This window comes from Mollisia scopiformis, assembly GCF_001500285.1.
Source record: "Mollisia scopiformis unplaced genomic scaffold LY89scaffold_2, whole genome shotgun sequence".
NCBI lineage: Eukaryota > Fungi > Ascomycota > Leotiomycetes > Helotiales > Mollisiaceae > Mollisia > Mollisia scopiformis.
In genome coordinates this window covers 1,759,276-1,784,832 of record NW_017263582.1, presented here as the reverse complement: position 1 = coordinate 1,784,832, position 25,557 = coordinate 1,759,276, and the positions used below count along the sequence as shown (strand labels likewise).

The 25,557-nt window shown below is 49.1% G+C and overlaps 9 protein-coding genes across 9 annotated transcripts; 5 read left to right on the top strand and 4 right to left on the bottom strand.

The window, feature by feature from the left end:
- The first annotated feature begins 437 nt into the window (after positions 1–437).
- LY89DRAFT_186636 (uncharacterized protein) lies at positions 438–1,838 on the top strand. Its single transcript, XM_018205673.1, has 4 exons — positions 438–641; positions 689–726; positions 779–1,219; positions 1,271–1,838. The coding sequence occupies exons 1-4, from the start codon at positions 639–641 to the stop codon at positions 1,707–1,709; spliced, it is 921 nt and encodes a 306-aa protein (XP_018077948.1). The 5' UTR covers positions 438–638; the 3' UTR covers positions 1,710–1,838.
- A 1,026-nt stretch (positions 1,839–2,864) lies between these two features.
- Positions 2,865–5,925, bottom strand: LY89DRAFT_680318 (uncharacterized protein). The gene has a single exon (XM_018214052.1). It carries the CDS (start codon positions 5,733–5,735, stop codon positions 3,087–3,089), a length of 2,649 nt encoding a protein of 882 aa, XP_018077947.1. The 5' UTR covers positions 5,736–5,925; the 3' UTR covers positions 2,865–3,086.
- Positions 5,926–6,570: 645 nt separating this feature from the next.
- On the bottom strand, positions 6,571–8,668 carry LY89DRAFT_680317 (actin-like ATPase domain-containing protein). The gene is made up of 2 exons (XM_018214051.1): positions 8,589–8,668; positions 6,571–8,540 (listed from the first exon to the last, which is right to left on the bottom strand). Exons 1-2 carry the CDS (start codon positions 8,637–8,639, stop codon positions 7,026–7,028), a joined length of 1,566 nt encoding a protein of 521 aa, XP_018077946.1. The 5' UTR covers positions 8,640–8,668; the 3' UTR covers positions 6,571–7,025.
- A 3,575-nt stretch (positions 8,669–12,243) lies between these two features.
- Positions 12,244–15,254, top strand: LY89DRAFT_186437 (actin-like ATPase domain-containing protein). The gene is made up of 4 exons (XM_018205672.1): positions 12,244–13,034; positions 13,082–13,186; positions 13,236–14,607; positions 14,660–15,254. The coding sequence occupies exons 1-4, from the start codon at positions 12,501–12,503 to the stop codon at positions 14,857–14,859; spliced, it is 2,211 nt and encodes a 736-aa protein (XP_018077945.1). The 5' UTR covers positions 12,244–12,500; the 3' UTR covers positions 14,860–15,254.
- A 506-nt stretch (positions 15,255–15,760) lies between these two features.
- Positions 15,761–17,521, top strand: LY89DRAFT_186357 (Osmotin, thaumatin-like protein). Its single transcript, XM_018205671.1, has 2 exons — positions 15,761–16,496; positions 16,549–17,521. Exons 1-2 carry the CDS (start codon positions 16,032–16,034, stop codon positions 17,365–17,367), a joined length of 1,284 nt encoding a protein of 427 aa, XP_018077944.1. The 5' UTR covers positions 15,761–16,031; the 3' UTR covers positions 17,368–17,521.
- A 24-nt stretch (positions 17,522–17,545) lies between these two features.
- LY89DRAFT_186324 (uncharacterized protein) lies at positions 17,546–18,838 on the bottom strand. Its single transcript, XM_018205670.1, has 3 exons — positions 18,648–18,838; positions 18,384–18,555; positions 17,546–18,319 (listed from the first exon to the last, which is right to left on the bottom strand). Exons 1-3 carry the CDS (start codon positions 18,690–18,692, stop codon positions 17,826–17,828), a joined length of 711 nt encoding a protein of 236 aa, XP_018077943.1. The 5' UTR covers positions 18,693–18,838; the 3' UTR covers positions 17,546–17,825.
- Positions 18,839–19,046: 208 nt separating this feature from the next.
- Positions 19,047–20,016, top strand: LY89DRAFT_680313 (DNA-directed RNA polymerase III subunit RPC10). The gene is made up of 4 exons (XM_018214050.1): positions 19,047–19,153; positions 19,206–19,507; positions 19,561–19,841; positions 19,897–20,016. The coding sequence occupies exons 1-3, from the start codon at positions 19,144–19,146 to the stop codon at positions 19,594–19,596; spliced, it is 348 nt and encodes a 115-aa protein (XP_018077942.1). The 5' UTR covers positions 19,047–19,143; the 3' UTR covers positions 19,597–19,841; positions 19,897–20,016.
- LY89DRAFT_574205 (SOH1-domain-containing protein) lies at positions 19,938–20,374 on the bottom strand (the record flags this gene model as incomplete). Its single annotated transcript, XM_018208727.1, has 2 exons — positions 19,938–20,207; positions 20,294–20,374. 2 exons carry the CDS (start codon positions 20,372–20,374, stop codon positions 19,938–19,940), a joined length of 351 nt encoding a protein of 116 aa, XP_018077941.1.
- Positions 20,375–23,069: 2,695 nt separating this feature from the next.
- On the top strand, positions 23,070–24,774 carry LY89DRAFT_186246 (Pal1-domain-containing protein). The gene is made up of 2 exons (XM_018205669.1): positions 23,070–23,784; positions 23,833–24,774. The coding sequence occupies exons 1-2, from the start codon at positions 23,256–23,258 to the stop codon at positions 24,672–24,674; spliced, it is 1,371 nt and encodes a 456-aa protein (XP_018077940.1). The 5' UTR covers positions 23,070–23,255; the 3' UTR covers positions 24,675–24,774.
- The last annotated feature ends 783 nt before the right edge of the window (positions 24,775–25,557 follow it).

Here is a 25,557-nt window from a genome sequence, read left to right as displayed (position 1 = left end):
TCAGAGCGATTTTGGTGCCATGGGACTTGTACAAACTGAAGGACTTTAGGTATTGCTCAGGCTGACTTGTGACTAGGCTGAAATGGAGTTGAAGATCATGGAGTATTTTGGATCTCTTCTTCATAAATGCTGAAACAAGTTCTCCGACTTGAAACGAACTTCCCAAGATCACCCAGTGTGTGTCCCAATTCCGCGCTATGTTGAAATCAACAATGTCAACCTCACGTCCAAACATGCAGGCAAGTTGCGCAGTGATAAATGAATCGCGTTGATTTATGAATAAACAGTATCAGGGAGAAGAGGATATGTAGGGGAGTTGACGCAGTTGGGGAGTTGGAGTCGTGGAGCTGCGGAAGCTCGAGTTGTGAAGAAGAGCTAGGCGCGAACTTCAAATCTTTTACATCCCAGTGGACCTTGAGAAGCGGCAAAAGCCGAAAAGGCATAGGGCTTGAGCCCTAAGCGGCCTTTTAGCTTCGTAGCGGCCGCCTGGTAGACTCTATCAGAATTTCGTCGTCGCCAGATTCTCATTTCATCTTTGGACGGTTTCTGACACAAAACCCAACCCCAACCTTTTGTTCTCTTTCTACACCTTCAAAGATAGCAATCCACATCGCACTCGATCTTCGTCGACCAGTCGCATGGTAAGAGTCTCGTCAACACATGGTTGCGCCTTGCTGATATTTGACAGATCGTACCCTCAGCACCCTCTCAACATCAGGAGCCACGGTAGGTAACCTTATCTGCCAAATTTGCGCTCTCTAACTGAAGATTGAAACAGTTACACCATGGATAAACAACAACTCGGCGCCAGCGTACCTGGCGGTCTCGCAAAGACATTTGAGGAGGAGAAGCGCGAGCTGGACATCCACGCATCTCGACTTCTAGCCACGATCACTCAACAAGTCCAATCTGGCCATGACGTTACGGTCCTCTCGGAGATTCTCGCTCAAGTCTCCAGAGAGATTGCGTACATAGTTGAGAAGTTGGAGAAGTGCGAGGTCCTTCCATCTGACGTTTACGTGCCCTATGTCGAAAATGAGACCGTCGCTGCTCATAAGCCTATCATTACCATTGCACAACCTGCGCAAGGCTCTCAAGGCACTGGGATCATTATCGCTCATAAGTCTGACAATGCCAACCCACAATCCACGCAAAGCTGTCAAGGCTCAGAGACTATCTTGATCTCAATACAACATGCCCCACATCGAGCTCATCCCTGGTAAGCTAACTCCCTCATACTTTACATCTGCCTACTCTGACATATCCAAAGGACTGTAGAAGTTGTTGCCACAGAGAACTCGGATCCGATTCGCGATGTACCAGATACCTCAAACAACGCACTAGCGCAGAATGATACACCATTTTGCAGCTCTGAGTCGACTTCCTGCTCTAGTTCCGACTCCAACCTTCCAAGCTCTGAATCAATTCGCAGCTCTGGTCTAGACTCCAACCCTCCAAGCTCCGAGTCAGTCATCTGCTCTAATCCAGATCCCGGTCTTGCTTCTCCCTCTTCCTACCAGACTTCTTCTCCATCGGCCCCAGTCACTACACACCCAACACGCGGTTCTGGCTCTCTGCCACCGACTGTCCCTCCAGATCCGTCTGTACAAAGCCTTTCTGAGGCCCGCAGAAATATCTCTTTGCTCATACGCGAGACTGAGCACAAGAAAGAGAAGCAGAAGCGCTGCTCATCATCTATGAGAATATGATTCCCGATCAGCTGACGGATTTTTGCAAAATCCTTTGAGGGGCTGATGGACAAATAATGTACAGCTTGGAGGAGCTTCCGATGCTTAAGACCGTAGCAGAGCTATTTGAAAGCGCGACAACTTTATTCGTATCACGAGCCCAAAAGTACAAGCGGACGGGATCACCACAAAAGGACACTATCCAACCGCTGACGACTGCTCAATACGCCAACAATCATCTGAGGCGGCTGAGTGTGCATAACGTAGCCACTGATATGAATGAAGATCGCCTCCGCCGCTACTTCGAAGTCTTTGGGGTTGTCGAGTATCTCGAATTTCGTGGATCAGGGGAGAAGAGGACTGCAAATGTGGAATATCAAGATTCGAAATCGGCAAAGATGGCAAGGTGGTTTTTGCAAGGGTATCCCGTTGGGCATACTTCCATCAGGCTTTACTTTGATTTATTGCCACCAAGCTATCGTCGCCCATGAACCAAATCTTATACCCTGGAGTCATCTCGTCGTTCCTCGAAACCGGGTCGCCGCCCGCATAAGGTTATTTCGAGTTCCTCTGATTCATCCCCTGAGCCGTTGAAGCTAGAGGATCTGTTTGCTCTACACTCTTCGATTTCGATTCCTCGAGCTCGCACTCTGCGCATCTGGGTCCTGATTCCTAAATCGCACATCTTTCTCCGTTGCCCAGCAACTCACGCTGCCTGATAAGAAGGTTGGCATTTCGAACATCATTTCTCTTCAATCACCGAGTCTCCTATGCAATTTTGTCAGACCCGCGGACTTTGATCCTGCTACTTTCATTCCTGTTTTTCGATTGCACTTGTAGCGGCCTTGGTGCATTCTACCTCATAGGCAATAGGAAATAGACAATGAAAACATAAGACCCCGGTGATTATATTCTTGCATGTGCCTGATGAATGTAATAATGGTTTGATAACCATGGTCAACCAATTCATACTGCCCCATTCTTGTCATCAGTCTCACTGCAGCAAAACAGACTCTCACCCCTTCTCTTATATGGCCTCACTTTGTCTCGCCTCCATTGATCTATGTCCTATCACAGCTCACCACTAACACTCGAACCCGTTCACTCTTTTCAATTTCGGGTATATCACACGCTGCGCAATCCCCATCTCACCTGCGCAACCTCCAGTGCTAATCGCCTAACTGTTCTGCCACTTCTTCTCATTCCCAGTCAACGCATTTTCGGCTCTCTCACTTCAACATGCACAGACTATAAAGGAGAGAAAGCTCAAGTCCGAGGACCAGGAAAAAGACGTATATTTGATCCCTCCTATCTCCAACACTGCACATTAGACACTTGTTGGCTCGAGGAGAGGCGCGAAATTCGCGGCATACTACTACTCACTTGGAGGTATGACACTCAATCAATCCACCACTGCTGCTGCTCACCAGTCCGTTTCCCGACATAATCATGATGAAAGAAATTCCTAATCACAACCCAAAAATCCCTCTGGTATGACTCATCCCAAAACTTATTGATAAGCCTTACAAACTCCTCGTCCTCGGCAACTGCTTGAGCGAGCTTCTCCTGCACCTTGCCTTTTACGCTCGCAGTTGAGGCAATGAACTCCTCGTGATTGGCTAGCAGGTCTTTGAACCTTTCTGACGCTGTATTTTCGTCGATCTTCAGTCTTTGGCAAAGATCCAAGTGCTTGTCTGTGACCTCGTCTGCTCTAACAGCCAAGGCAAGCTTCTCAACAACATCATAGATGTAGCTCTCTTCTCCAAGATCTTGAACAATGGTGTTAAGCCTGGTGTTGACGGCGATAGCCTCTTCTTCGACGAGATCATCCTTATCCGAGGTTTTCTCTGCAAACAATGCTTCTTTCATTCCAGGAAGATTGTTAAGAACGAGAACACTTCTCCCTGTATTTGCAACCTCGTGGAGGGGAAATAATTCCCGCTTGTTATGTTCCCTCCGTTCTTCGTCGGTTTTCCAGGAACTACTCAAGACCATGAGTTTTGTATCCGCTATCTTGTACCAACGCCCGTCGTCTAGACTGTGGTACAGAATCCAGTCTTCTCCAAGACGTGGAGCGCCTATCCATGGATTTCGTGGCTTTCCATCTCCGTAGTCTGATTTCACAAATATCTGAACACCAGGATATTTGACTCGTAGACCATATGGATGCTCTCGGATAGCGATATTGGTATCATTCCATCTGATAACTCGCGTTTTAAGAGGGCGCATTCCGCGTTGGGTATTCAGGAGGGTCTTTGGTGCCCAGCGCCACCCGGGCTGTGAGAGCTTCTCCTCTTCAAAGAAAATGATCTGAGATGGAATACCGCCATTCTTGGTCATTATGATGTCCCATACTTTTGCCATCCGTAACTCCTGTGTCTCAAGTTCCACAATGTCCTCTAGCTTGAGAGACATCAAAGTTGCGATACAGAGAGGTTCATCAGACGGTACGCTGACGCCTCGATACTGCAGCGAATGGTCGAGATTGTCGAGCGAGTCAGCGAATTCAAGCGGTGTCGGAGAGTGGAAGAATGCAGCGATACCTTTAGTCTCGCGTATCAAATCTGGTTGAAATGTTACATATTGCATAGAAGAAGCTGCCTTCGACCACGTGCGCCTGAGCACATCCACGAGATTGACTGCCTTGTCTGCGAATTGGAAGAACAAACATGAAGCTAGAGCTGCTTCTTGCAAGGTCCATAGTCGCCTCATCCAACTGGAAGTGAAAATTCGAAAGACGATTTCAGAAGAGTCTTGGCTCTCAGAATCATACGCCATTAGTCCTGCATCTAGAACTAGCACATACTTGGCTTTCTCATAGACAACTCTCATCTTCTCTATCGATGTGTCCTTGCCAATACCGGGTTTGGCAGGGCAGCAAAGAGTATCAAGCCAGATTAGATATCTCTCCTTCTTGTTCGGAGTGGTACCTGAATCTGCGTCGGCAATAGCATCGACCAATTTTTGTAGGTGATACAGCCTACATTTGGGGAGTGCGTTGGCCTCAGCATTTCCTAGCCCATCAGACCAGACGTGGCTAATAGCAACATAAGGCTGGGAACCAGATCTCACTGGTTCGCAGCTAAGATTATCCATCTGACCTTCGAACTTGAGCAGAGGGTAGTGTCCTTCTTCTAGAACCATTGATAGGAGGCTCTCTTCTTCCATCACCAATTCCGTACATGAGCATGATAGTTTTTGGTGTTGGACGTCGTACTGAGACATATTGTTTTGATGTGCGTAGCAACTAGCATCCGTACATTGACTGTGGTCTCGAATAGGGTGTGATTTGTCGAGCATTCGAGCAATATACAAAGTCTGGACTTTGTCATACTTTGCTTCAGCTCTTGCAATATCGCTCCTACACCATCCATGCTCCCTCATTGATGCTTTAGCTTCATCATTCAGAAACCTCACGCCCCACATCCTGCTGAAATCGGTTGGGGCCTCGAGAGCCCGGAGAACAGTCTGCATAATAATTGTGAACAGTTCCCCCAGAGCCGCTATTGACGATTTGACTGACCAGTTGAAATCGTTTGGAACAGTAGAAATCAACATATGGACACAGTCGAGGCATTGTACCATATGCTCATAGTGCTCTCTTCGAACTTGAGGATCAGGAGACATCCGAGCTCTTCCCAGATCCAGGAACTCATCCAAAATAGCAGTATCAAGTTTGACAGAGATCTTATCACCATCTTCGACGACAGTCTTCTTGTAGATAGTCTTGATCAACTCTTTCGCGGTGGGGTCACGGGTTTTGTCTTTGGAATTCGCTCCCAGCAATTCTGCAATCAGTCCAAAGTACAGCCAAGTCTGGAAGAACGATTCTTTCTCCTTGATCGGCATAGGATTATTTTTTTCGTATCGTTCATACACCAAGATATCGAATCGTCCTTCCTTGAACCTCTCAGCCATGCCATTGCGAGCTGGATACGACAACCAGGAACCGCCATCATATCGTTCTGTGCAGACATATGGAGTGGTTGGGACTTGGATAACCTTTTCAGGATCGCCACGATGAGTTGGCAAGAGCAAGAACTCCATTGTAAGGGACGGGCTTAGTTCAAACGATGCTCGAGGTGTCAGTCACGCGAGACTTTGCAGGTTAAAGTGGAACGAGCTGAAAGAAAGGTATGCGAGGAATCGGCAGACCTCAATCACACTCTGGTGACTCATCATGCCTTGAAGCTCGACTTCTTCTTTGAGATGCGCTTACCTAAAAAATTGTACAATGGGATGGAGAAAGGTTGAAGGAACGCTTCGGGAGGTAATGGATTTGTAGTGCGGGTTATGACTACGGGCACACCTATTCCTATTTAAATGTACCCCACCTCAACATCTCCTACTTGAAAAGACATCATCTCAAACCAAGATTATAATAGACATTAAAGTTACTACAAATCAGGAACCCACGAGTCCTCAGAAGACTTCTCCCCCAAAAAGGATTCTGAGCATCATGAATATCTGTTTTACTGACTCAACTCCAACCTACTTATCCATCCCAGTCTTAAACTAGAAAGACTCAAAACGATTCTTTCACAGACTCCCCTCATCACTTACACCTAAACCTAAACACCGAAATTTTGTTTCCTAGAGGGAGAACTTGTCTAACCCGCTTCTGGATGCCTATTGCCAAAGATGGGTGTCCTTTTGTCAATCTCAGTATTTTCAACCCACCACTAATAGTCCAGAATCTCAACCTAAATCCTCCCCTCTTATTGAGTCCCAGCCATTCTCCCTTCTCACTCTCACTTGTCCCTCCTTACCCCTCCCTCCCCAAATCCCCAAACTCGCCCCCAAGTAAACAAAAACCCCCAACTCTAACCGAGACTCGGCACCACCTCCCCTATCCTACCCCTCCACCAAACCCCCACCTCACCTCGCTTCGCCTCACCTCATCTCACCACCCTTCACATACACATCCCCTCTACCCCCTCCAAAAGCGGAAACTCGACACGGGCTCATTTCGCGACTTGCAACAAAGCCTCCTTCATTAACGTGAGATGGGCAACTTTAGGAGTCAGATTAAATAGGTACCATGCATGTAAGAATGGGTCCTGGCAATACTGAAAGCAAGAAAGGGATTGATTGTTCAATTCAAGGGGAGTTAAACCTGCTATGCATGCATGAAAAACCAACCAAACGTCGAGGAGAATTTCTGAAGAGAAACTCCCGAGACAATATACCAGACCAGACCAGAACCCAGCAGACACATGTGCTCCATTTGCGTTTGCTCCCAACAAGACACGGTACAAGATTCTCCTTCTCACTCGCGACTCATCCATCCACTCTGGTATGTATCGTAACTCAAACAGACGCTCTATCCTCGCTCTTCTATGAAGTAGCGCTCTCGTTCTCCTCCTCTCCCACTTCAGCCAATCTAGCTCTCAGGTCGCCGAGATAATCTTGCTTGGCTTCCATCTTTGCAGCCACGAGCGCAATGAGCGCTGCACCGACGCCAGATCCATCTTTCGCGATGCCGATTCGGATTCTTCTCTCGCCTGCTGCTCCGATCTCAGGCAATATCCGCAGGGCATCACGCATGTAGTCTTCGAAGCCTGGGTAGAATTCGACCAAGCTTCCATCCACACCAATATCGACGATCTCGTCTTCGTTGACGGCCAAACCTGCTGTATCAGCGAGCTTGTTTGCTGTGGCAGAGACGGCTTCGCTGATCTTGAGATTCTTGATGTCTTCTGTGATGGCTGCTGCAGATTTCGGACCAGGGACACCGGATGCCCCAGGGTTTAGTCGTCCGGTGTGAATGACAATGGCGCCGATGGCAGCACCAGAGAGACGAGCTGCACGCTTAGCAACTGCGTGTGCAATTTCCTTGACAGCTTGAGCATCTTCAATGCTTGCTGCTGAGACCCCAAGAGATTTCTCAATCTCTTGTCTCAGAGCTCGCAGACCTACACTGTTGTCTGCTTCGGCAATGGAGAGAATGCTGCTGTCGACTGCCCATTGTGTGAAGAGACACGATGTCTCATCAATGGTAGTCGTGGAGCGATAATCGTTGTGTGAGGAGTTGGCGTCGGCGAAGAGGGAGACATCGGGCTTCTTCATCATTGTGGTAAGGGCAATTCGAAGGATTTCACCCAAGAACATTCCTGAAATGCGCTTTTCGAACATTTGAATGCCTGGGTTGACACTATCCCGATCAAGTTGAGCATCGTATGGTGTAGTAGGTAAGACTTTGAGGTTGTTGTCAAAAGAACCCCATTCCGTGTTGATGACCATTTCACCAGTCGACTTGTCAAAGTCTCCTTCCATGGACTTGGTAACAGCAGAAAGCTTCTCAACATAGGCACCATTGGTACCTGTTCCAAAAATTGCACCTAGGAGAGTCCCAGTCTTTCCTGGTGAGGTGTATGAACGAGCCATGAGAGTCCCAACTGTGTCGTTCACCAAAGCTGCAACCCTAACAGGTAAGTGGAGAGCATCAATCTCCTTTTGCAAAAGAGCACAAACATCCTGTCCAACGGCATCTGGAATATCAAATCCCTTTGTCCACCTCATCAGTGTGCCTCTGTTGATGCCAATCTGGTGAATTGGGAAGCTGAATGTAAAGCCGAGTCTGAAGATATGTTCGTCCCGATATCCTTCAGGTGTGCTAGCTGTCTGGCGTCTTCTAATATGCGCAGCAAAACGATCCTCGTGGTGGGTCTTCAAAAACAGCTCAATCTGCTTCGCCAAAAATGCGAAAAGCTCTTTGGCAGTTTTTGCTACCATGAGCTCCTTTGGTATTGCTACCTTTGATTGTATAAGGTTGAATGTCGTGTCCCCATTGAGCTGAATTGAACAGACTCGGAAATTGGTTCCCCCAAGATCAACTGCCAGGTAGAGTCCCTACATGCAATTAGTGCTGCGCTTCTCGACTTTCGCCTGGCTGCCTACCTTTTCTGTGCCATTAGGTACTCCTGTGACATATGTTGGGATCTGGCTCATGGTTGTAGCATTCTTCTCCAACCCCTCCTCTGCGCCTCGTCAAAATCATGTCCTCTGTAGGTAAAGTTGGTTGTACGCACTCATCTCAGCAAGAAACTCTACCACCACCTTCTGCACATCCTGATCTGTGAGCTCAAACTCAGCAGCTACCCGCTTTGCTTCAGCTAGCAATGCCATTGTGTGTGGTTTCGAGATTGGAGGTTCGGTAGGAAATGGAGGCGGGGATTCGCAGGTGGCGCCCTCGACGAGGTTCGCAACGGGTGAGAAGGACGTGGGGGAGTAAGGCTTTGAATTTCGAGAATAGCTTGCAGGAGAATCCGTGAAGAGAAACTGTACAATCTGTATGCATGTGATTAGTCTTTTACTCGAACAGAAATTGTGCGCGCCCACTAACTAAGACGATGGCTAGTGCCGCAATGGATACGACGTGGACCAGGCTGATAGGGTTTGGCGTCGACACTTTGTGGGCTTTGAAAAGATTCGACTCGTCAATGGCAGGTGCAGTGGCAGGTGCAGTGGCAGTTGCAGTTGCAGTTGCAGCAGGTTGGAGTGAAGGAGTGCGAGAAGGTAAAGACCTGGGCGAATGGGCCCGTCTTGTAGTGAGGGACGACGTTTTGGTGATGTGGAGTCCAAAAGCCAGAATTGGCGGGGCAGGAGACTGAGGCGGGATGCAAAGGGAGGGGCAGCAGATTCCCCTCAACCATTCGTCGCTGGGAGGAGGGAATTGTAGGGATTGGAAGGTTTGGGTGTGAGGTGAGAGTAGGGATTTTAGGGATTGGAGTAGGGCCGGTATGCCGTGCGACTCGAGACCACGAAAAAGAATTTAATCAGTTCATGGGCTGGGCGATGCGTGATGCTGGGCTGTGACGCAGTTGTCCCAGAAGAGGAGGAGTGAGGCCCAAGGGAAATTGTCGGCGGTATCAGGTAATGTAAAAAGAAGGATCTGTTATTAATCTGCACCGCGCCAGGGAAATGGAAAGGTGGGTTGGGCCGGAGGAGGAGGAGGAGCTTCTCGGTCTGCAGCTTCTTCTCACTCTTCCTGGTTCTCTCTCGTCTGGCGATGGAGACAAGCTGCGGGCTGCGGCGCTGATGTCGTCAGGGCGTGCAGTTGCAGCACTTCTAGCAGATCTCGTGCATGCAGATTTTCGAACTGGGGACCGTTCAGAACCGCAATCTGGGCCAGACAATGGAACGTCCGGCGAAGTTGCTGCAGGCTCTCGGCCAAATTGTCACGCTGAATAAGGCGAGATAACAGCGAGAGATCCGCAATTGACGTTGATTTTGCACTCCCTGACCTGGGACCGGACGAGAGATGGAGAAGAACGAAGGGGAATGGCCGACAATGACCGAGTTACCACGAGAGTTCTTTGATCGTGTCCGTTCGTAGAAGCGTCGATCCTAGTAGGGTTTCCAGATCTCCGATGAGATGAGTTGGTCGTCGACGATGTATGAGCTTGATATCTGTAATGGTCTTTTCAGTATGTATTGTAGAGATATATAAAAAGTGGCTTCATCCATCCTTCATTCGTCAATGGGGCGGGCAAGCATTCTTATATGATTCAAACACTAGTCCTCGCTGGCACGCTGTGACCTTTGATGAGGGGTTAGTCTTAGATCTGTTCCAGTTTCCCAGCACTGCGAATGCCGCGGGAAAAGTTTCCATCCAATGTTTATGAACAACCTGGCTTTTTTGAAGGTTCTCGCGGAGCACTGTACACCGGCAAATCCATGCAAGGAGTGCGAGCTTCTATGGGGAAAAGAGGAAATTGAATTTTGCTGTTTAAATTGCTCGAGACTCCACAGTCAGCGTTTCATTTCAGCCAATTTGAACTCTTTCAACGCATCGATACGGTTGTTGAGGAAGGACGAGCTATGCCTCCTCACACTGTTTGCTTTCCTCCGCGTATCAGTGTCTCAGACAGCTAGGCACAAGACAATCCAGTCTCGGCATTTCATCCGCGACTCTAGGTTATCCTTTCTCATGTCTCGTTGGACCTGATCATCGACAACCTTATTTGCACATCAGATCTTCCCCGGGAAGGATACCCTAGAGGTTCTGAGACTCTGTGCTTGGAGCATATCTTTCCAAGAGCTGTTCATATCACCATATTCGAGTTGACTAAAGTCAAGCTGGCAAAAGTATGAAGAATGAGAAGAGACAGCTCTCGCCGCTTCCATTCATGGTTTCGCCTATGACCGACTTTTGCTTGCAAGAATGGCGTTAAAGGATGATCTTATTGTACAGACCCATGGGACATCGAAATACTCCCTATCGACTTTTTCAATTCTCGTGAGCTGTGGAGATGTTGAAAGTGCCCAGGTGGTGGCATGTCAGACCACCGAATTATGGTATGGAGTCCTTCTGTGGAGTACTGAGAGACAGAGACAGTCACCTCCTTCAATCGACTATGCCACCGAGTGCCACAGCCATGTTCGAGAAAGTTTGAGAGCGATCAAGACATGATTCCTCAACATCCCTGGGTCGCCGTCAGATCTGATATCCGTCACGTGATTTGCCTTGACTGACTTTCGAATGCGGTTTCTATTGAAAGACGTCCAGCTGAGATGCTGGAATCATGGTCTATATCTAGTCAACACTTAAATATGAGTTGCTGACGAGGTCCCACATTAATCGACAGAATGTTCTACTGCTGACGGTCATCTTACGGAGGCAAGGTGGAAGAATCCATCCACGACCAATCAGATAACACGTTGCCAAAAAGTCTTTCAGAAGTGCTGTTGGGGGCTGATGTTGATGATGATGCATTATGCGTCAGAAGAGGCAGGACTCTTCAGGACTTATGTGTGAAATTCTAAGGACTCGCTTCACACTGCTGACCGCTCAGAGTGCAGTGTAAGGTTATCTCTATTTATGGCCACTCGCAACGAAGCCATGGTGCCATTAATACCCATTGCAGCGATGTAGGGCAGACCTGCGTGAGAGGGGCAGCCTGACTGCGGGGCCAAGGCTGGGATAGGAACTCTAGGCCTGAGGTAATCTTTAATCTGGTGGACCGTGAAGAACAGCGCGGGCGAAAAGAGCGGAGGAGTGAGGCTGAGTAAGTTCAAATCGCAGAGCCACCGGATGTCTCTCATCCAGAGTCAAGCTGCGAAAAGCAACCAAAGACAGTCCTTGCAATAGTACGATCATTACCATTGCACTCGCGGTCCGGCATCAGAGCGTCGTAGTTGTCTGCGAGTGAGGAGTGAAGACACCTGCAGCCGCCTCTCACTCGCATCCCGCCTACTTGGCTGTTCGTGAATCTGGATGTGATCTGTATGTGATCGAACAATCCATATTTCGTGCTGCAGTCCTCTTCTCGGTGACCTCGTCCAGAAAAGCTCATCTCCAATTTCCCGTGCTTTGTTTGATGGTACTGGTGGCTTTTGCTGCGACTGTCCACAGGAAAGGACTTTGCATCTGGAACAAAGCGAGAAGGATTCCTTCAGCTCGTCGCCCGCTTCTCCCAATTAATTCACCCACACCCGAACGAACGCAACCAGCCTCTTGTTGCAGCGCCTCCAGATTACGGAGAGATCAGAACAGAACGACCAAGCTGCACCAGTCTGCGACTTACCACCGCGAGTCCTACCTGAATTAGCCTTGATAAACGACTGCTGCTATTCACACATCCCACAGCGGCTCTCTCCCGTTCCTGCAGCGTCCTATGTCGCCGGACCCTCACTCTCATTCCTTCCACAAGGTTGTCTTTGTATCAACCTCGTCCCCCTCGTCGAGAGCTCAGCCCGCCCGCACTAGCGCCCATTTGTTTGACGCTGCTGACAGCGCGGCGAGTCGAACACAATAATCCCTTCCGCCTCCTCTCTCTCCCTCGCATTGATTACACCTCCTTCGACCATATGAGTTCTATGAACTCCCGCTTTAAAGGCCTTGGATTCGGTTCCAAACGCAAATCGAGCGCCAACGTTCCCACGATCGCCCAGAACCCCACCTCTTCTGCGCCGCAACTTGCTGGCAGACCCGTTCTCCCCTCAACTGCTTCATCTTCGACGACCAGCCTCCCTATGAGCCATCCAGGTCCTGGTGGGCGTCCACCGAGTTATACAAACAACTACGCTCCTGCTCCTGCAGCAGTCGGCCGCACACAGAGTCCCATGGCAGGCAATCCTCGCACACCGCCGTCGCAGGTGATGGGCGGCCCACCTCCCATCAATACAAGTGCTGGAGGTGGTTATCCTCCTGGACATCCAGCTGGCGGAATGGGTGCACCACCGCCAGCAGGTGGCCCTCCTCAGTATGGTCCTCCTGGATATGGTGCTCCAGCTCCAATCGGTAACAGCATTGCGGCCCAACAATACGCAAATCGAAACAATGCAGTCGAAGTCGAGGGAGCTGGAAGAAGCAAAGCACAATTAATTGTCGGTATCGACTTTGTAAGTAATCCTTATCGCACCAAGAGATCTGGGCTAATTTGCAGTAGGGAACCACCTTCTCCGGTGTCGCATTCGCCTTCGCAACCAACACAGAAGCAAAGGAAGATATCATTACAGAATGGCCAGGAGCGGGATCATATACGAAGCAAAAGGTACGAGTGATTTGTTGTTTGAAAATGGACTTAATATTGACAATCATAGATTCCTACTGTGCTCTACTACGATCAATACCAGAAGGTTGTAGGTTGGGGACCTGATATTGCTGATGCTTTGGCTCCCACCGGTTATCCAAAGCCAGGAGTGCAAAAAGTTGAGTGGTTCAAGCTCCAACTCATGCTTTCTGGTAACACATATATCGACCCCATTAACCTCCCACCGCTTCCACCAGGAAAGTCCGAAATCGACGTAGCGGCAGATTATCTCTTCAAGCTTCGACAAGCGATGCGAAGTCAACTGCAAAAGACACTTGGAGAGGTTTTCAACAGAGAAGAGCGAAACATCAGATACTATCTCACAGTCCCAGCTATCTGGAACGATGCTGGAAAAGCTGCAACTCGCGCTGCTGCTATTCAAGCTGGTTTCTTACGTGATGAGAATGATAACAGACTAACACTCATCACCGAGCCCGAAGCTGCTGCGTTGTTCTGTTCGAAAGCCGGTCTCCTGAACCTCAAGGTTCATGATGCAGTCCTGATCGTCGATTGTGGTGGAGGAACTGTCGATTTGATCGCATACGAAGTTGAGGAAGAGTCTCCATTCACAGTGTCTGAGTGTACAGCAGGTTCTGGTGATTCTTGTGGGTCGACGGCTCTTAACCGAAATTTCAGCAACATTCTTCGAACCAAGATCCGAAAAATGAAACTTCCAGATGGATCAAAAACAGCTGGTAGAGTCTACGCAAAGTGTATCATGGATTTCGAGAACAGAATCAAGGCCGATTTCCGGAACAACAACCAGAAGTGGGCTGTCGATGTTGGTATTGAGGCAGAGTTCCCAGAAGCTGGTATTGAGGAAGGTTACATGACTTTCACGAACGAAGAAATTCTGCAATGTTTCGAGCCAGTAGTGAACAGAATTTTGGAGTTGGTCAGAAACCAAATCATCGCCATCCAGGCACAGAACCGAACCCTGCAAAACGTCCTGGTTGTTGGTGGTTTTGGTGCTTCTGAATATCTCTTCCAGCAGATCAAGCTTCACGTACCCCCTCAATTCCAGGCCAAGGTGGTTAGACCCATGGATTCCGTTGCTGCTATTGTCAAGGGTGCTGTCACTGCTGGTATCACTGAGCGAGTCGTTACATCTCGTGTCGCTCGTCGCCACTACCTTATGGCTACTCTCCAACCTTTCAAGGAGGGTCACCACCCAGAAGCTTACCGTGTTCCGTCCTTGGATGGCAAGGATCGATGCAAGTTCACTCGACAGATTTTTGTACAGAAAGGCCAAAGAGTCAAGATTGGAGAGCCTGTCAAGGTTTCTTTCTTTAGACAGGTTGCTCCTGGTGCTACTCTGATGTACGAGGATATCCTGTATGCCTGTGACGACGATGTTTGCCCCGAGTATACCAAAGATCCCCGTAAGTTGCTCTGTTCTATGTTTGGTAACACTCGAACTAACTTATTTCCTAGGCGTTAAGGAAGTTGTCACTCTCACCTCAGATCTATCACGTAAGAACCTCGAAAAAGATTTCGAGAGAATGGATACCCCTCAAGGGACGTTCTATCGTGTATACTTTGACATCTACTTGACCCTCGATGGATCCGAATTCAACGCAGAGCTAGTGTGCCAGGGCGAGGTCATGGGTCGGTGCACGTCAAGATTCAAGTGATCGCACCAAAAATGATACCACCAAACGAATTTCTTTCTTGCATCCAAGAGGGCGAGATATGACTATGAATGATTATTGTTGTGGAGATAGATGGAGGTTGGATGATCTCCTGATATATGAGGAGCAGCAGAAAAGGTTCAGAAGGTTTGATAGCGATTTGATGCGAAAGGGGAAGATGGAAGATGGACATGCCTGGCGTGAATAAATATGCTTCTGGACGATACATAAGCTAATGGAATCGATTGACTCATAGTCTAAAGACTTGATAAATGTTTAGCCTTCTTTTGCACAGGAGTTGTCGAGTCATAAAGTCGGAATTTGTTTATGTCATCTGTAGTGGAGCATAGTATATAGTCTATTTTGCACCGACTTTGAAGTCAATAAATCAAGGAAGCTTTTATCTTATTTCCTTGTCGTTTGTCAAACCTTCACATTCGAACCTCACGTCAAGAACTCTAAAACAAGGTACACAGCTAGGATCGTGCCTTCACTTCCCCCACTTCGGATGTAACCGAAGATCCACCACGTTAAGGAGGGAAGCTGCGTCATCGAGGAGAGTTTGTGAATGTTTCTCAAGAGCTGGTCGTCCAAACAATGCATGACTGAAGCTTCACCTGAAACACCAAACATCTTTTCAATCGCTCTATTCACGCCCACACATGGCAACCACAATCATTTAAACCTCATTCCTCACTCTCCTCTTCGACTTCTACCCTAATCGATTCCTTATCTTGCCGCCTGCACGAACTTCACAAGGCTCCGTCCGCGTCGACAGGGATATTGCCTTGCTTCAACCTCATTTCCTACGAACCCCAGCTCAGCCGCTTCCAACGGTTCGCCGGCGACAACTCTACGTCACTAGAGATGCAGGTCGTCTCTCACTTTGGCTGATCTGTTGGAGCACTGGATCAGAGGATGCTGATTGACCAGCCCGATTCCCTCCAGCAAGGCTGTGCCAAAAGCTGTCGACCTTCCTTGGTTCCTTGGGCCTCCCGCATCCTTGATCTTGGATAGATCTTGGCTGGCTGCGGGGGCGATTGAGTTTAACGCCTCCTAGACGGGACCTGGTCTATACTTTTGTATACTTGTGTCTTGGTCCTCCTCATTCTTTCGATAGCGTTTCAAACAAGCAACTACTTGAGCTATAACGGCTTCAAGATTCAACGATAGCGATGCGCCCTACGAACACTGCTCGCACCGAGCGCGTGTTTCCTCCGTTACTCATACTGTTACTTGCTTTCTTTGCTCTAGACTTCTCTTCAAAAGCTTCTGCCTATACCACGAATCCATTCTTTGTCCGGAACTCGAATCCGAAACCTCGACCTGCTCGATGGGGCCCTCCAGAGAAGAGAGATGGCTCCATACCTCTTGTCATAAGCAATAATTGTGGAGATACCATTTGGCCAGGCATTGGAACTCAAGCAGGCACCGGCGCTGGCACTGGTGGATTTGAGTTATCATCTGGAGACAGCAAGGCCTTGACAGTGAGCCCAGATTGGCAAGGCAGAGTTTGGGGAAGAACGAATTGCAGTTTCAATGTTGCAGGGACGGGAGCAAGTAACTTGAACGGCAACAATGGTGCAGGTGCTGCTTGTTCAACGGGAGATTGTGGTGGAGTTTTAAGCTGTGTCCTCACTGTTAGTGAATCACTTCAATTGAGGGGGAGAGATCTGTACTGACACTTGCCAGGGCGCAACTCCTGTTACTCTGGCCGAATTTGATCTTGCGGGTGGTACTGGAGGCACTCAAACGTTCTACGATATCTCTCTCGTCGATGGATACAACATCCCTTTAGGCATAACCTACATTCCTGGCGATAGTGCTTCACTTCAGGATATTCCTCCAAACCTGACCAACCCCGCTTGCATTGGAACAGCGGGCTGGCTCGCTGATCCATCTCCATCTGGAGAGAATGGCAACTCAACCAATTCGACGTACCCAGTACCATTCGAGAGCAAACAAACCAATGCTATGGTTGCTTCTTGGTGTCCTTGGGATCTTCAAGTGACCCAGCCCACCAAACCAGGTGATGGAGTCTATCCATATCCAGATGATAACATCCAACGTCCAATCTTCGATCCTTGCCTCTCTGCTTGTTCTAAGACCAATTCACCTTCAGATTGCTGCACGGGCGCTTATGACGACTCGTCGAAATGTTCACCAAATCTCTACGCGACATCCGCAAAAGCTGTCTGTCCAGACGCCTATTCGTACGCTTTCGACGATCAAACGTCGACCTTCATCATTCCCTCAGGCGGAGGGTGGGAAATCACTTTTTGTCCCGAGGGAAGGAGTACGAATATCCTGGCGACGTTCAAACAGCAATTAGAAGCGCTAAGTCAAGGAGGCGGGAAAGTCAGTAAAGAGATCTTGGCTGATTGTATGAATATTACCATTATCAACGAAGGTTCTAAGAACGGTGGCGAGAGGACCAGAGGCGAACCAAATAGATTTGGTGGGAGTCTTGGGGCGTTGGTGGTGGTTGTTGCTTGGGCTGTGCTTTGGTAGATTTGCAGGTTGGACAAGTGGAAGAAGAGCAGGCTCGAGGCAGGAGGCAGATCTGTTATGATACCCACGTGATGCGAGACGATACCCCTATTACAGTTCAATTCAGTACAGTACCTAGACTTTACTTTATGAGACGAATGAATCATATCATGACCAACTTCCGCTTCTGGAGATGTTTGTGTGTGCATCAAGGCTTAGATCTTCGATTCGTGCTGCAATGCTATCTATCCTTTCCTTCCAAGTACCTATGTAAAATCAAGCAAGGAACCCCTTTTCATACGCCTATCTCTATCTTACCCACCCCTGCATCTCGGGCTCGATTGCTGGACTGCTTTCTGTCGTTGCAAGGAAAGGAAATGGCAGAAACCACCGACCGACCGCGCTATGCTATCAAATCCTCCATCCAACTCTCTCTCTCTCTCTCTCTCTCTCGCTTACTTCTTTCTAGTTGTCTTCTATCAAGCACCACCATTAGCCCCCGCCGCCGCCCTCCTCTCTCTATCCCTCCGCTCCTTCTCCCGTCTATACTCCTCGGGATCAAAATCACTATCACTCCCACTCCCCACATCGCCATCCTCCTCTCCATCCTCCCCACCATCCCCCCCACCATCCCCCCTACCATCCCCTTCTTCCCGCTCCTCAATATAATCCCCTCTCATCATCTCGACATCGACCGCGTCCTGAATCTGCTGTCTCAGCGTCTCGTTCCGCGGATCCACGAGCTGGTACGGTGTTAGGTTCGCCTTGTTTTTTAACTTCGGGTCCGATCCTGCTTCGATCATCATGCTGATTAGCTCCGAGGCGAAGGTCGAGAGCTCGGCGTTCGTGGGCGAGGTGGAGAAGTGGCTGTTGATGTAGCGGATTGCGGAGTGCAGGGGCGTGTCGCCTTCGATGCGCGAGATGGGGTCGCATTCGAAGCCGGGTTGGTCGAGGAGGGTGTCGATTATTTCGTCTATCAAACAAACAGTCAGTTCTGGGGAATTTGGGGAGAGGAAAGGGAGGGAAGGGAGACGTACAGTTCCCGCGTAATGCAGCTTCATGGTAGACATAATTCCCCAGCACGGACTTGGTCTCGTTCAGGAGCTTGGCGGCTTCGTCTTCGCTTTTGCAGGATGAGAGGACTTCTTTTAGCAGGTCTGTGTTGTTTCGGCGGGCGGCTTCGATGAGGAGTTCTCCTGGGGAGGCGCCCTGTACGTTGAGAATGTTAGTATCATGGTGAGATTTGGATGTTCGGGATGGTGGGGTAGTTTTAGTTGTGCTTGTAGAGAGATAGAACGAACCTCATGCTCCTCGTCTTGCTCTGGATGTGCTCTGATATCCGCCATCTTGTGTAATCTTCCTTATTCTGTTCACTTCTTGAACTCTTCTCAGCGCGTGCGCGGACTTGTAGGCGCGTGCCTGGTTGACGTAGTAGGTTTCAGCGCTGTAAATCGAACTTTTTGGTAGCAAATGGCAGAGAATGAAGAGGGCGCTGAAATCGGATTGACGATTTTAGGGGAGGGAGAGTAAAAGGAGCAGGATTGCGAATGCAACAGGGCTGTGCGGACAAGATGAAGCTTCATGCTGAGAAGGCGCTTCGAAAGTCGAGTTTCGGAAGCGAGGGGTCGGATCGGTGTTTCATTTTCCCGCGATATATTTTTGGGTTTCGCTGGGGAAACTATTTTGAGTCAGGATTTGAACAATTGTGTTTCTTGCGCAGAGACATTGTGAATCGAACGAACAATTTTTGAACCCTTCGATTCGAACTTAAATTACGTTCAGGATATCAAAGTCAAGATGTTACTCTGTATGCGCTCTCGTCTCTCTTCAGAAGAAATTGATAACTAACCCCACTACAGTCTGCCCCTCCTGCAGCAATGTCCTCACCGTGAGCCAGATTTCTGTTGAGGGGGACGAGACGCCGGTCAATCGCCTCGAGTGCCAGACTTGTCCGTACCAGTATATCATCACGAAACGATACTTCGAGCGCAGGGCTTTTGTTAGGAAAGAGAGGGAGGATGTGTTTGGCGGGCCTGGAGCTTGGGATAATGCGGATAAGATCAAGATTCAGTGTCCGAAGGATGGGTGTGATGGGGATGAGGCGGCGTTCTTTCAGGTGCAGATTCGGAGTGCTGATGAACCTATGACGGGTTTCTATAAGGTGAGTTGGGGACGGGCTTTTTAGAAGCTGTTATAGAGACTGATTGGATATAGTGTATGACTTGTGGGAATCGGTGGAGAGAGAACTGATATTCGTGTCGAGTGGAGGATCTGCAGATCATGGTTTGGAGTGGAGGTGCATGGGAGGTGGTACTTTGCTATTGTTTGCAATTCAGCGAGGCGTATGGGAAGCATTCAAGGCGTCACTTGGCGGATACCACGGATATGCAAGGAGATACTCCATTGATGAAGATCTCCCATATATCAATCCAATACATTGCAGACTCCACTCTGCCTCCATTTGCCAGAAAACGCCGTGTCCTGGGTATCATAAGGTTCATCCTCCATAACCAGCATCTACTGTATAAATCTGTTGACTCTCGGTGCCAGGTCTTGTCCTGATAGCTTTCGTGTATGCATCTCTCTTGTCTTCAAGAAGGTGGCCCCTCCGCTCCTCTTTTCATACCCTCTTCGAACAGTCTGGCAACTACGTCAGGGCTTAGAATATCCGCTCGAAATCTCTCTTGCTGCAGTAATTCCAGATTTCTGAGTGTCGGTCCGGGATAGTCAAGGTACTTGGTGTATGGCGGAAGTGACCAGTACTGTAGATAGCTGAGGTAGGCTACAAAGGCAGGATTCTCGAAATATTTCATCGACGCCAGATGATTGAGGTAGAGCGGAGAGGCAAGAGATTGGACGAACTATAGACAAATCAATAGATGCTCAAGCTTATTGAAGCGAAGCGCAAGTCTCTTGCGAGTGAGTGTATGGAGTCTGGTGATCATACCTCAAGCTCAATCTCGAATCTGCTGAAACCACCATACCTGGGCTCCTCTGGGATTGGCGGTGGCGTCTGATTGCCTTCCATGTCGACATCATGCATTGAAGAATCAGCAGCCATCTCGATGCTTCTTCGTTTCAATAGATCAGATTATTGACGAGCTGAACTTGAGGCTGAGTTTGAGAACGGTTGCGATGTTTGGAAGCTAGGACAAGGCTGAGAAGGGGATGTAGATCATTGGCTTGGCACAAAACAGCTTAAATTTATTCACCACCACGTGCTTCCAATGATAATAATGGCTTGCATAAGTGTATAATCCGGCCTGATATGCGCAGGTACTTTCTGCAGGTGAATCAATTTGAGTTACGATAAGGTTTAAGGAGGAGTCTCCGAACAGGCCTATTACGTTTTGGATCGTCTTAAAGTTCTCGCATCACTCGATGGATGTTTTCAATTGTATAGTACGGCCCTACTCTGTACTTTTTTATAGAGATTCATCTCTAGTTAATCTATCCTGCGGTGTCCAGTGCTGCCCAAGATCTAGAACCCTGCTCCCCCTTTCACCGTTCTACGGCATCATGCACGCAGATTATGTACCTCACCGCCTCGTACAAAGATGGGCCGAGTCATTTCATGAAGATCAATGATCAAATTGTATCCACCTACTGTTTGATACTCCCCCAAGCATTTCCGATACGAGCACCGTGAGATTGGAAATCACGAAGACGAGACGAAACTACAGTACCTTTCTACCCCACGTTGGTTCTGAGCTAAGGTTAGTTGAGGTCCCAAAAGAAAGTCTACGAGACCTTTACTGCTCCAGGCGTAGCTCTCTCGTTCTGTGGACTTTGGCACAACACCAGAACTCTCCTGCGGCTTGTCTACCGCTTCGTCCTCTCTCATCGTCCCGTGAACATGCCAGCGGCTCACGACATGAGTCCTACAAAGATCAGGAGGTGGCCTTTCCATTACCCATTTAGGCTCAGGAGAATGGCTTCCCTTCCCCTGAAAAGACCCCTCCTCAGCTTTCGTCCCCACTCTTACCACCATTTACCAGGAAAGGTGAAGAGTGGCTTTCTTCTCCTCAGGGGCTGCCCGTGGATCCACCAATGGCCTTGCGAGCAGAGGATTATTCATGAGTAAAATTGTAGAATTATGCAAAATAATGCAGTGATGTCCACGCACTTCACGACTCTCAACAAGGTTCCCCGTAAAACTGGGACGAGAACGGGATGCCTTCACGGCGCCGCTGCTGTGATGGGTCTGATGGCTCCTTCCCAGACCAGATTCAGATTCAGATCCTCAGGGTCCTGCCATTTGGAGCAGGAGCGCGTCCTAGTACTGTACCTAGTTCCAGCAGTCCACCGGCATGAAGAACGTCTTTTGTTCCTTCACTTTAGAGAGATGAACAGAAAGCTTCTTCTTCTCCTTCTTCCACTTCTTAAGATAGGAAATAAACACTGATACTATCATACCACCTCATCCCCGTCTCTCTCCCTCCCTCTCCTCTCCTCTCCTCTCCTCCCCTTTCCTCTGTACCACACCCAATCGTTAGTTCTATCTACCTCCTAGGAATAGTACTTCTTACGGCATCGTATGTCATATTCCGACATTTGGATACACAGCACACAGGACAGGTACAAAGTACAAACAAAGACAACGATTTTCTCTGATCACCTGGGATCAACGGAAAGACATTTCATTCAGCCAGGGGCGCCACCGGATCCCCGCTTCGAGTTGGCAGCCGTTCATCAATCATCACCTGGACCTCGACGGGAGCACTGGCAAACGGAACATCTGGTCCAAACTTGTCTCCCACTGCCAACCCACCGCTCTGCCAACAACGCTCAACTCCAAACTCGACCGCGACGTGGGCTCCCAGACTCGCATCGCATCTAGACCTCCCGCCGTCCCAGACGCGCTGTTACACTGCACACTCGAGTGTCACATCGAGGCCAAGCAACAATCAATCAATCAAGCAATCACTCAATCACTCAATCAAATCAGGAGTCGAACAAAAATACCGGCACACACGCGTTCCTCGACCAGCGATCTGCTAAAGGCGAGAGGCACAATCGGCCTCGGTCGCTAAGGAATTTACTGGCGGGTACCCGTAACGCCGCTCCTCGCTCGCCTGCCCGCTCGTGTTCATCCCAGTCCCAGACAGTCCAAATCCAAACAGATCGCAGACCTCCCTCGAAACCCCATCTCCCTCCTCTCCTCCATCCGACCTTACAGAAAACATCTCCCTCTCCCTGCGATCTGTGCTCCCTCTGCCCACCTCACCTCCTTATCAACGCGCGCATTGCAGCGACGACATCGACCGGACGATCCCCATTACGACGCCAAATCTTAATCCTGGCCCAGAGCTTTGCCACAATGTCGCTCACCCAACCAGGTCAAGCAGGTCAGTTTCCTTGTCCAATGCTGCAATATATCCCTTGGGCGCGCTTCGACATCACCGACCCCCTCTCCACTTATCATCAGGTTGGGCGTATCAAGTTGGCAATCGCCCTGTTTCAAAATCCCCCCAATCCACCGTCATGGACATGCATGAACCCGCCGGCTAACAAGAAGATCCTGTTTGTACTTTAGGTTCTCAACCATCCCCAGGCCTCACACTTAATCTCTCTTCCAACAATCCCTTTCGCAATCGTGCTGCTTCGCCTGCTCTCTCCAACGGTTCACGATCTCCTTTCGAAGCGCCGCCACGACCATTGTCACGGAATCCCTTTCTCGACGCGAGTTCTCAAGATACATTTGCACGACCAGGCACTTCACCAGACAAGATGTCCTTCGCAACAGACGCTACAGCACCGCCAAGACCTGCATTGACTGGCAATGCGGCCGAATTATTTGTACGTCATTCTATTTTGGGCCAAAGAACATGTTCCCCCTTTATGGAGTACAAGATCGACTCTTGTCCCAGAGTCGTCTCATCAATTGAACCACATGCATTCAGACAACAATGTCAATTACTTCATCGCTGACCATGGCCGTACAGGACAATCTGACTCTCAATGACAAGCCCCCTTCTACCAAGAATGGCATGCGACCACCTCCTCCCCGATCCAACACTGGTGAAAAGGCACCTCCCCCATACTCAGCAGGTTCTCGCTCTGAAAATGTCCCCCCTCGAGGTCCACCTGGTCACCGTCCATCTAGATCACAAGAGGAGGCAATGCGTGCTCGCAGAGCTGCCACTCAAGGTTCCTCTAGCAGATCGCGCCCAAGTCAAGAATTAGACATCTTTGCCGATCCGATCGAATCATCCTCCAAGCCAGGTCCCAGATTGAGGAGAAATTCCGATTCATCGGTTCTGAGTGGCCATCGCAAGTCTTTGGATCCTGAGGAGGATAGAAAGCGACAAGAGAGACGACGACGTGAGCGTAGAGAACGTAGAGAGAAGGAAGCCAAGGATCCCAAGAACAGAAAACCACCTAAGAATCTGGATATCATCGATAAGTTGGATGTTACTAGTATTTATGGCACTGGATGTAGGTACACCATACTGTGAAAGAGGAATTAGAATTAACGTGCTCTAGTATTCCATCACGACGGTCCGTTCGACGCATGCAATCCTCACCGCAACCGACAAGGCAGCAGACGTGCCCCAATGCAAGCATTCCCTAAAGACTCATTGAATAATGTCTTGGGAGGAGGAGGACCACTTAACAAAAGACCTGATCACGCAACTTTCCTAGGACAGGCCGATGAAGAAGCTTTCAAGGACTATTCCAAAGGTGGTCAAGGATTCAATGGATATGAACCTTATGACAACGGGGCTATTCGTGCACCACCAAAGTCGGAGCTGAACGTGTTGAGTGCAACCACCAGAGTTGAGCCTATCCACGGGGAAGAAACCCTTGGTTTGGGTACGTCTACTTTCCTCGAAGGTGCTCCAGCTTCCAGAGCAGCCTTGCAACGTCGTGAGAGTGAACAACAAACTTCCCCAACTGAAGCTGGTGGTCTTGGACGAAAGAAGTCATTGGCTCAAAGAATTCGTGGTGTCAACACTCGACGTGACTTTGGTCCATCTGGTCGAATCACTAGCCCTGATGGTGTATACTCCCCCGAGGCACGCACACCAGGAGGTACAAAGGTCGAATCCAACCCATTCTTCAACGAATTCTCCAAGGGCGACGACAGCAAGAAGGAGAGTATCACAATTGTTGAGCCAGAAAGAACTGGTCGCGCTCGCGCACCCAGCAGTCCTCGACGAGGATTTGGTGAACGTCTTGAGCGGCGAGTTACAAGCGATGGTAGTGGTGACATGCCGCCATCTGTTGCTCCAAAGATTGGTGGTGGCTTTCTGTCGAGAGTGAAGTCTCTTAAGGGTGGACCACGCAAGCCTAGAGCTGAGAAGCCTTTAGCGCAAGATGCTTGAAGCAGGCACATCTGAGCCACGACTTGTACCAGCACAGATCTCGAGAAAAATGAACCAGCAAAAGTATACAGCGACGGCCAGCAGCCTATGAACTATTTTCTTTTCGAATCACGCTTTCTGCTTTGGTTCTCGCTGTACTGACAGCGGAACAACGAAGATTTCCAATACCAATGGGGCACAATGGGCCTATGATTTTCTTTTAGACACACACTGGTGGAGATGTTAGGAGGGGCGGTGTAATTTCTTTGATGAGTGGCCCAACTCCTGCATAAAGGGCGTTAGTACAGGAAGGCTTTTGATTTTCTCCTTCGTGAGAGTGGGGGATGAGACGATAAGCAATCGTGAGGATGAAAGGACGTCTTTGAGAGAGACGTGGTATTATGGGGAGATGGTGGTGGCAAATTGAATGGATGGACTGGACTGGACTAAATGCAAAGAAATGCAACGAATTGATGAACAAGCCTTCCCATCTCTCCTTTCCCGTGACTCTGCGTTTATATTTACTCGTCTCGTGTAAAGCAGATAGAGAATTGTTGTTGCACATCGTCGTCAAACATCTAGATCTTTCCTTTAACCACCCTGGAACACATCTAGATTCTGATGGACTGGGCTGGAATGGGTGTCTCCACACCTCGTCTCATTTACCAGCGTGGGTTTCTCCACATTGAACTGAATTGAACTGAGGCTCTGGGTACGCTGGCTGGGTGCCGAGTTGGGTGTCGTGTTTGGTGAGTTGTGATGGGCGAGGTTGGTGTTCTGAATGAGGATGAATGTCAGGACGAGAGGTCCAGCATTAGAGTGGGCCGAATACTGGGCCGCTTCCCGGGCATTCGAAAAGATATATGAATAAAAGTCTCTATCTAGGCTATTGGGTACAGCGGCT

Bases quoted from the DNA above. Each gene is read 5' to 3' on its own strand.
- LY89DRAFT_186636 (XM_018205673.1), top strand. The intron at 727-778 runs GTAGGTAACCTT...AGATTGAAACAG, and splicing joins TCTCAACATCAGGAGCCACG to TTACACCATGGATAAACAAC. The intron at 1,220-1,270 runs GTAAGCTAACTC...ACATATCCAAAG, and splicing joins CCACATCGAGCTCATCCCTG to GACTGTAGAAGTTGTTGCCA.
- LY89DRAFT_680318 (XM_018214052.1), bottom strand. From the start codon at position 5,735: ATGGAGTTCTTGCTCTTGCCAACTCATCGTGGCGATCCTGAAAAGGTT.
- LY89DRAFT_680317 (XM_018214051.1), bottom strand. From the start codon at position 8,639: ATGAGCCAGATCCCAACATATGTCACAGGAGTACCTAATGGCACAGAA. The intron at 8,541-8,588 runs GTAGGCAGCCAG...AATTGCATGTAG, and splicing joins TACCTAATGGCACAGAAAAG to GGACTCTACCTGGCAGTTGA.
- LY89DRAFT_186437 (XM_018205672.1), top strand. From the start codon at position 12,501: ATGAGTTCTATGAACTCCCGCTTTAAAGGCCTTGGATTCGGTTCCAAA. The intron at 13,187-13,235 runs GTACGAGTGATT...TGACAATCATAG, and splicing joins GATCATATACGAAGCAAAAG to ATTCCTACTGTGCTCTACTA. The intron at 14,608-14,659 runs GTAAGTTGCTCT...CTTATTTCCTAG, and splicing joins CGAGTATACCAAAGATCCCC to GCGTTAAGGAAGTTGTCACT.
- LY89DRAFT_186357 (XM_018205671.1), top strand. From the start codon at position 16,032: ATGCGCCCTACGAACACTGCTCGCACCGAGCGCGTGTTTCCTCCGTTA. The intron at 16,497-16,548 runs GTTAGTGAATCA...GACACTTGCCAG, and splicing joins TTTTAAGCTGTGTCCTCACT to GGCGCAACTCCTGTTACTCT.
- LY89DRAFT_186324 (XM_018205670.1), bottom strand. From the start codon at position 18,692: ATGGCGGATATCAGAGCACATCCAGAGCAAGACGAGGAGCATGAG. The intron at 18,556-18,647 runs GTTCGTTCTATC...CTCAACGTACAG, and splicing joins AGCAAGACGAGGAGCATGAG to GGCGCCTCCCCAGGAGAACT. The intron at 18,320-18,383 runs GTACGTCTCCCT...TTTGTTTGATAG, and splicing joins AGCTGCATTACGCGGGAACT to ACGAAATAATCGACACCCTC.
- LY89DRAFT_680313 (XM_018214050.1), top strand. The intron at 19,508-19,560 runs GTGAGTTGGGGA...GATTGGATATAG, and splicing joins CTATGACGGGTTTCTATAAG to TGTATGACTTGTGGGAATCG.
- LY89DRAFT_186246 (XM_018205669.1), top strand. From the start codon at position 23,256: ATGTCAATTACTTCATCGCTGACCATGGCCGTACAGGACAATCTGACT. The intron at 23,785-23,832 runs GTAGGTACACCA...AACGTGCTCTAG, and splicing joins TAGTATTTATGGCACTGGAT to TATTCCATCACGACGGTCCG.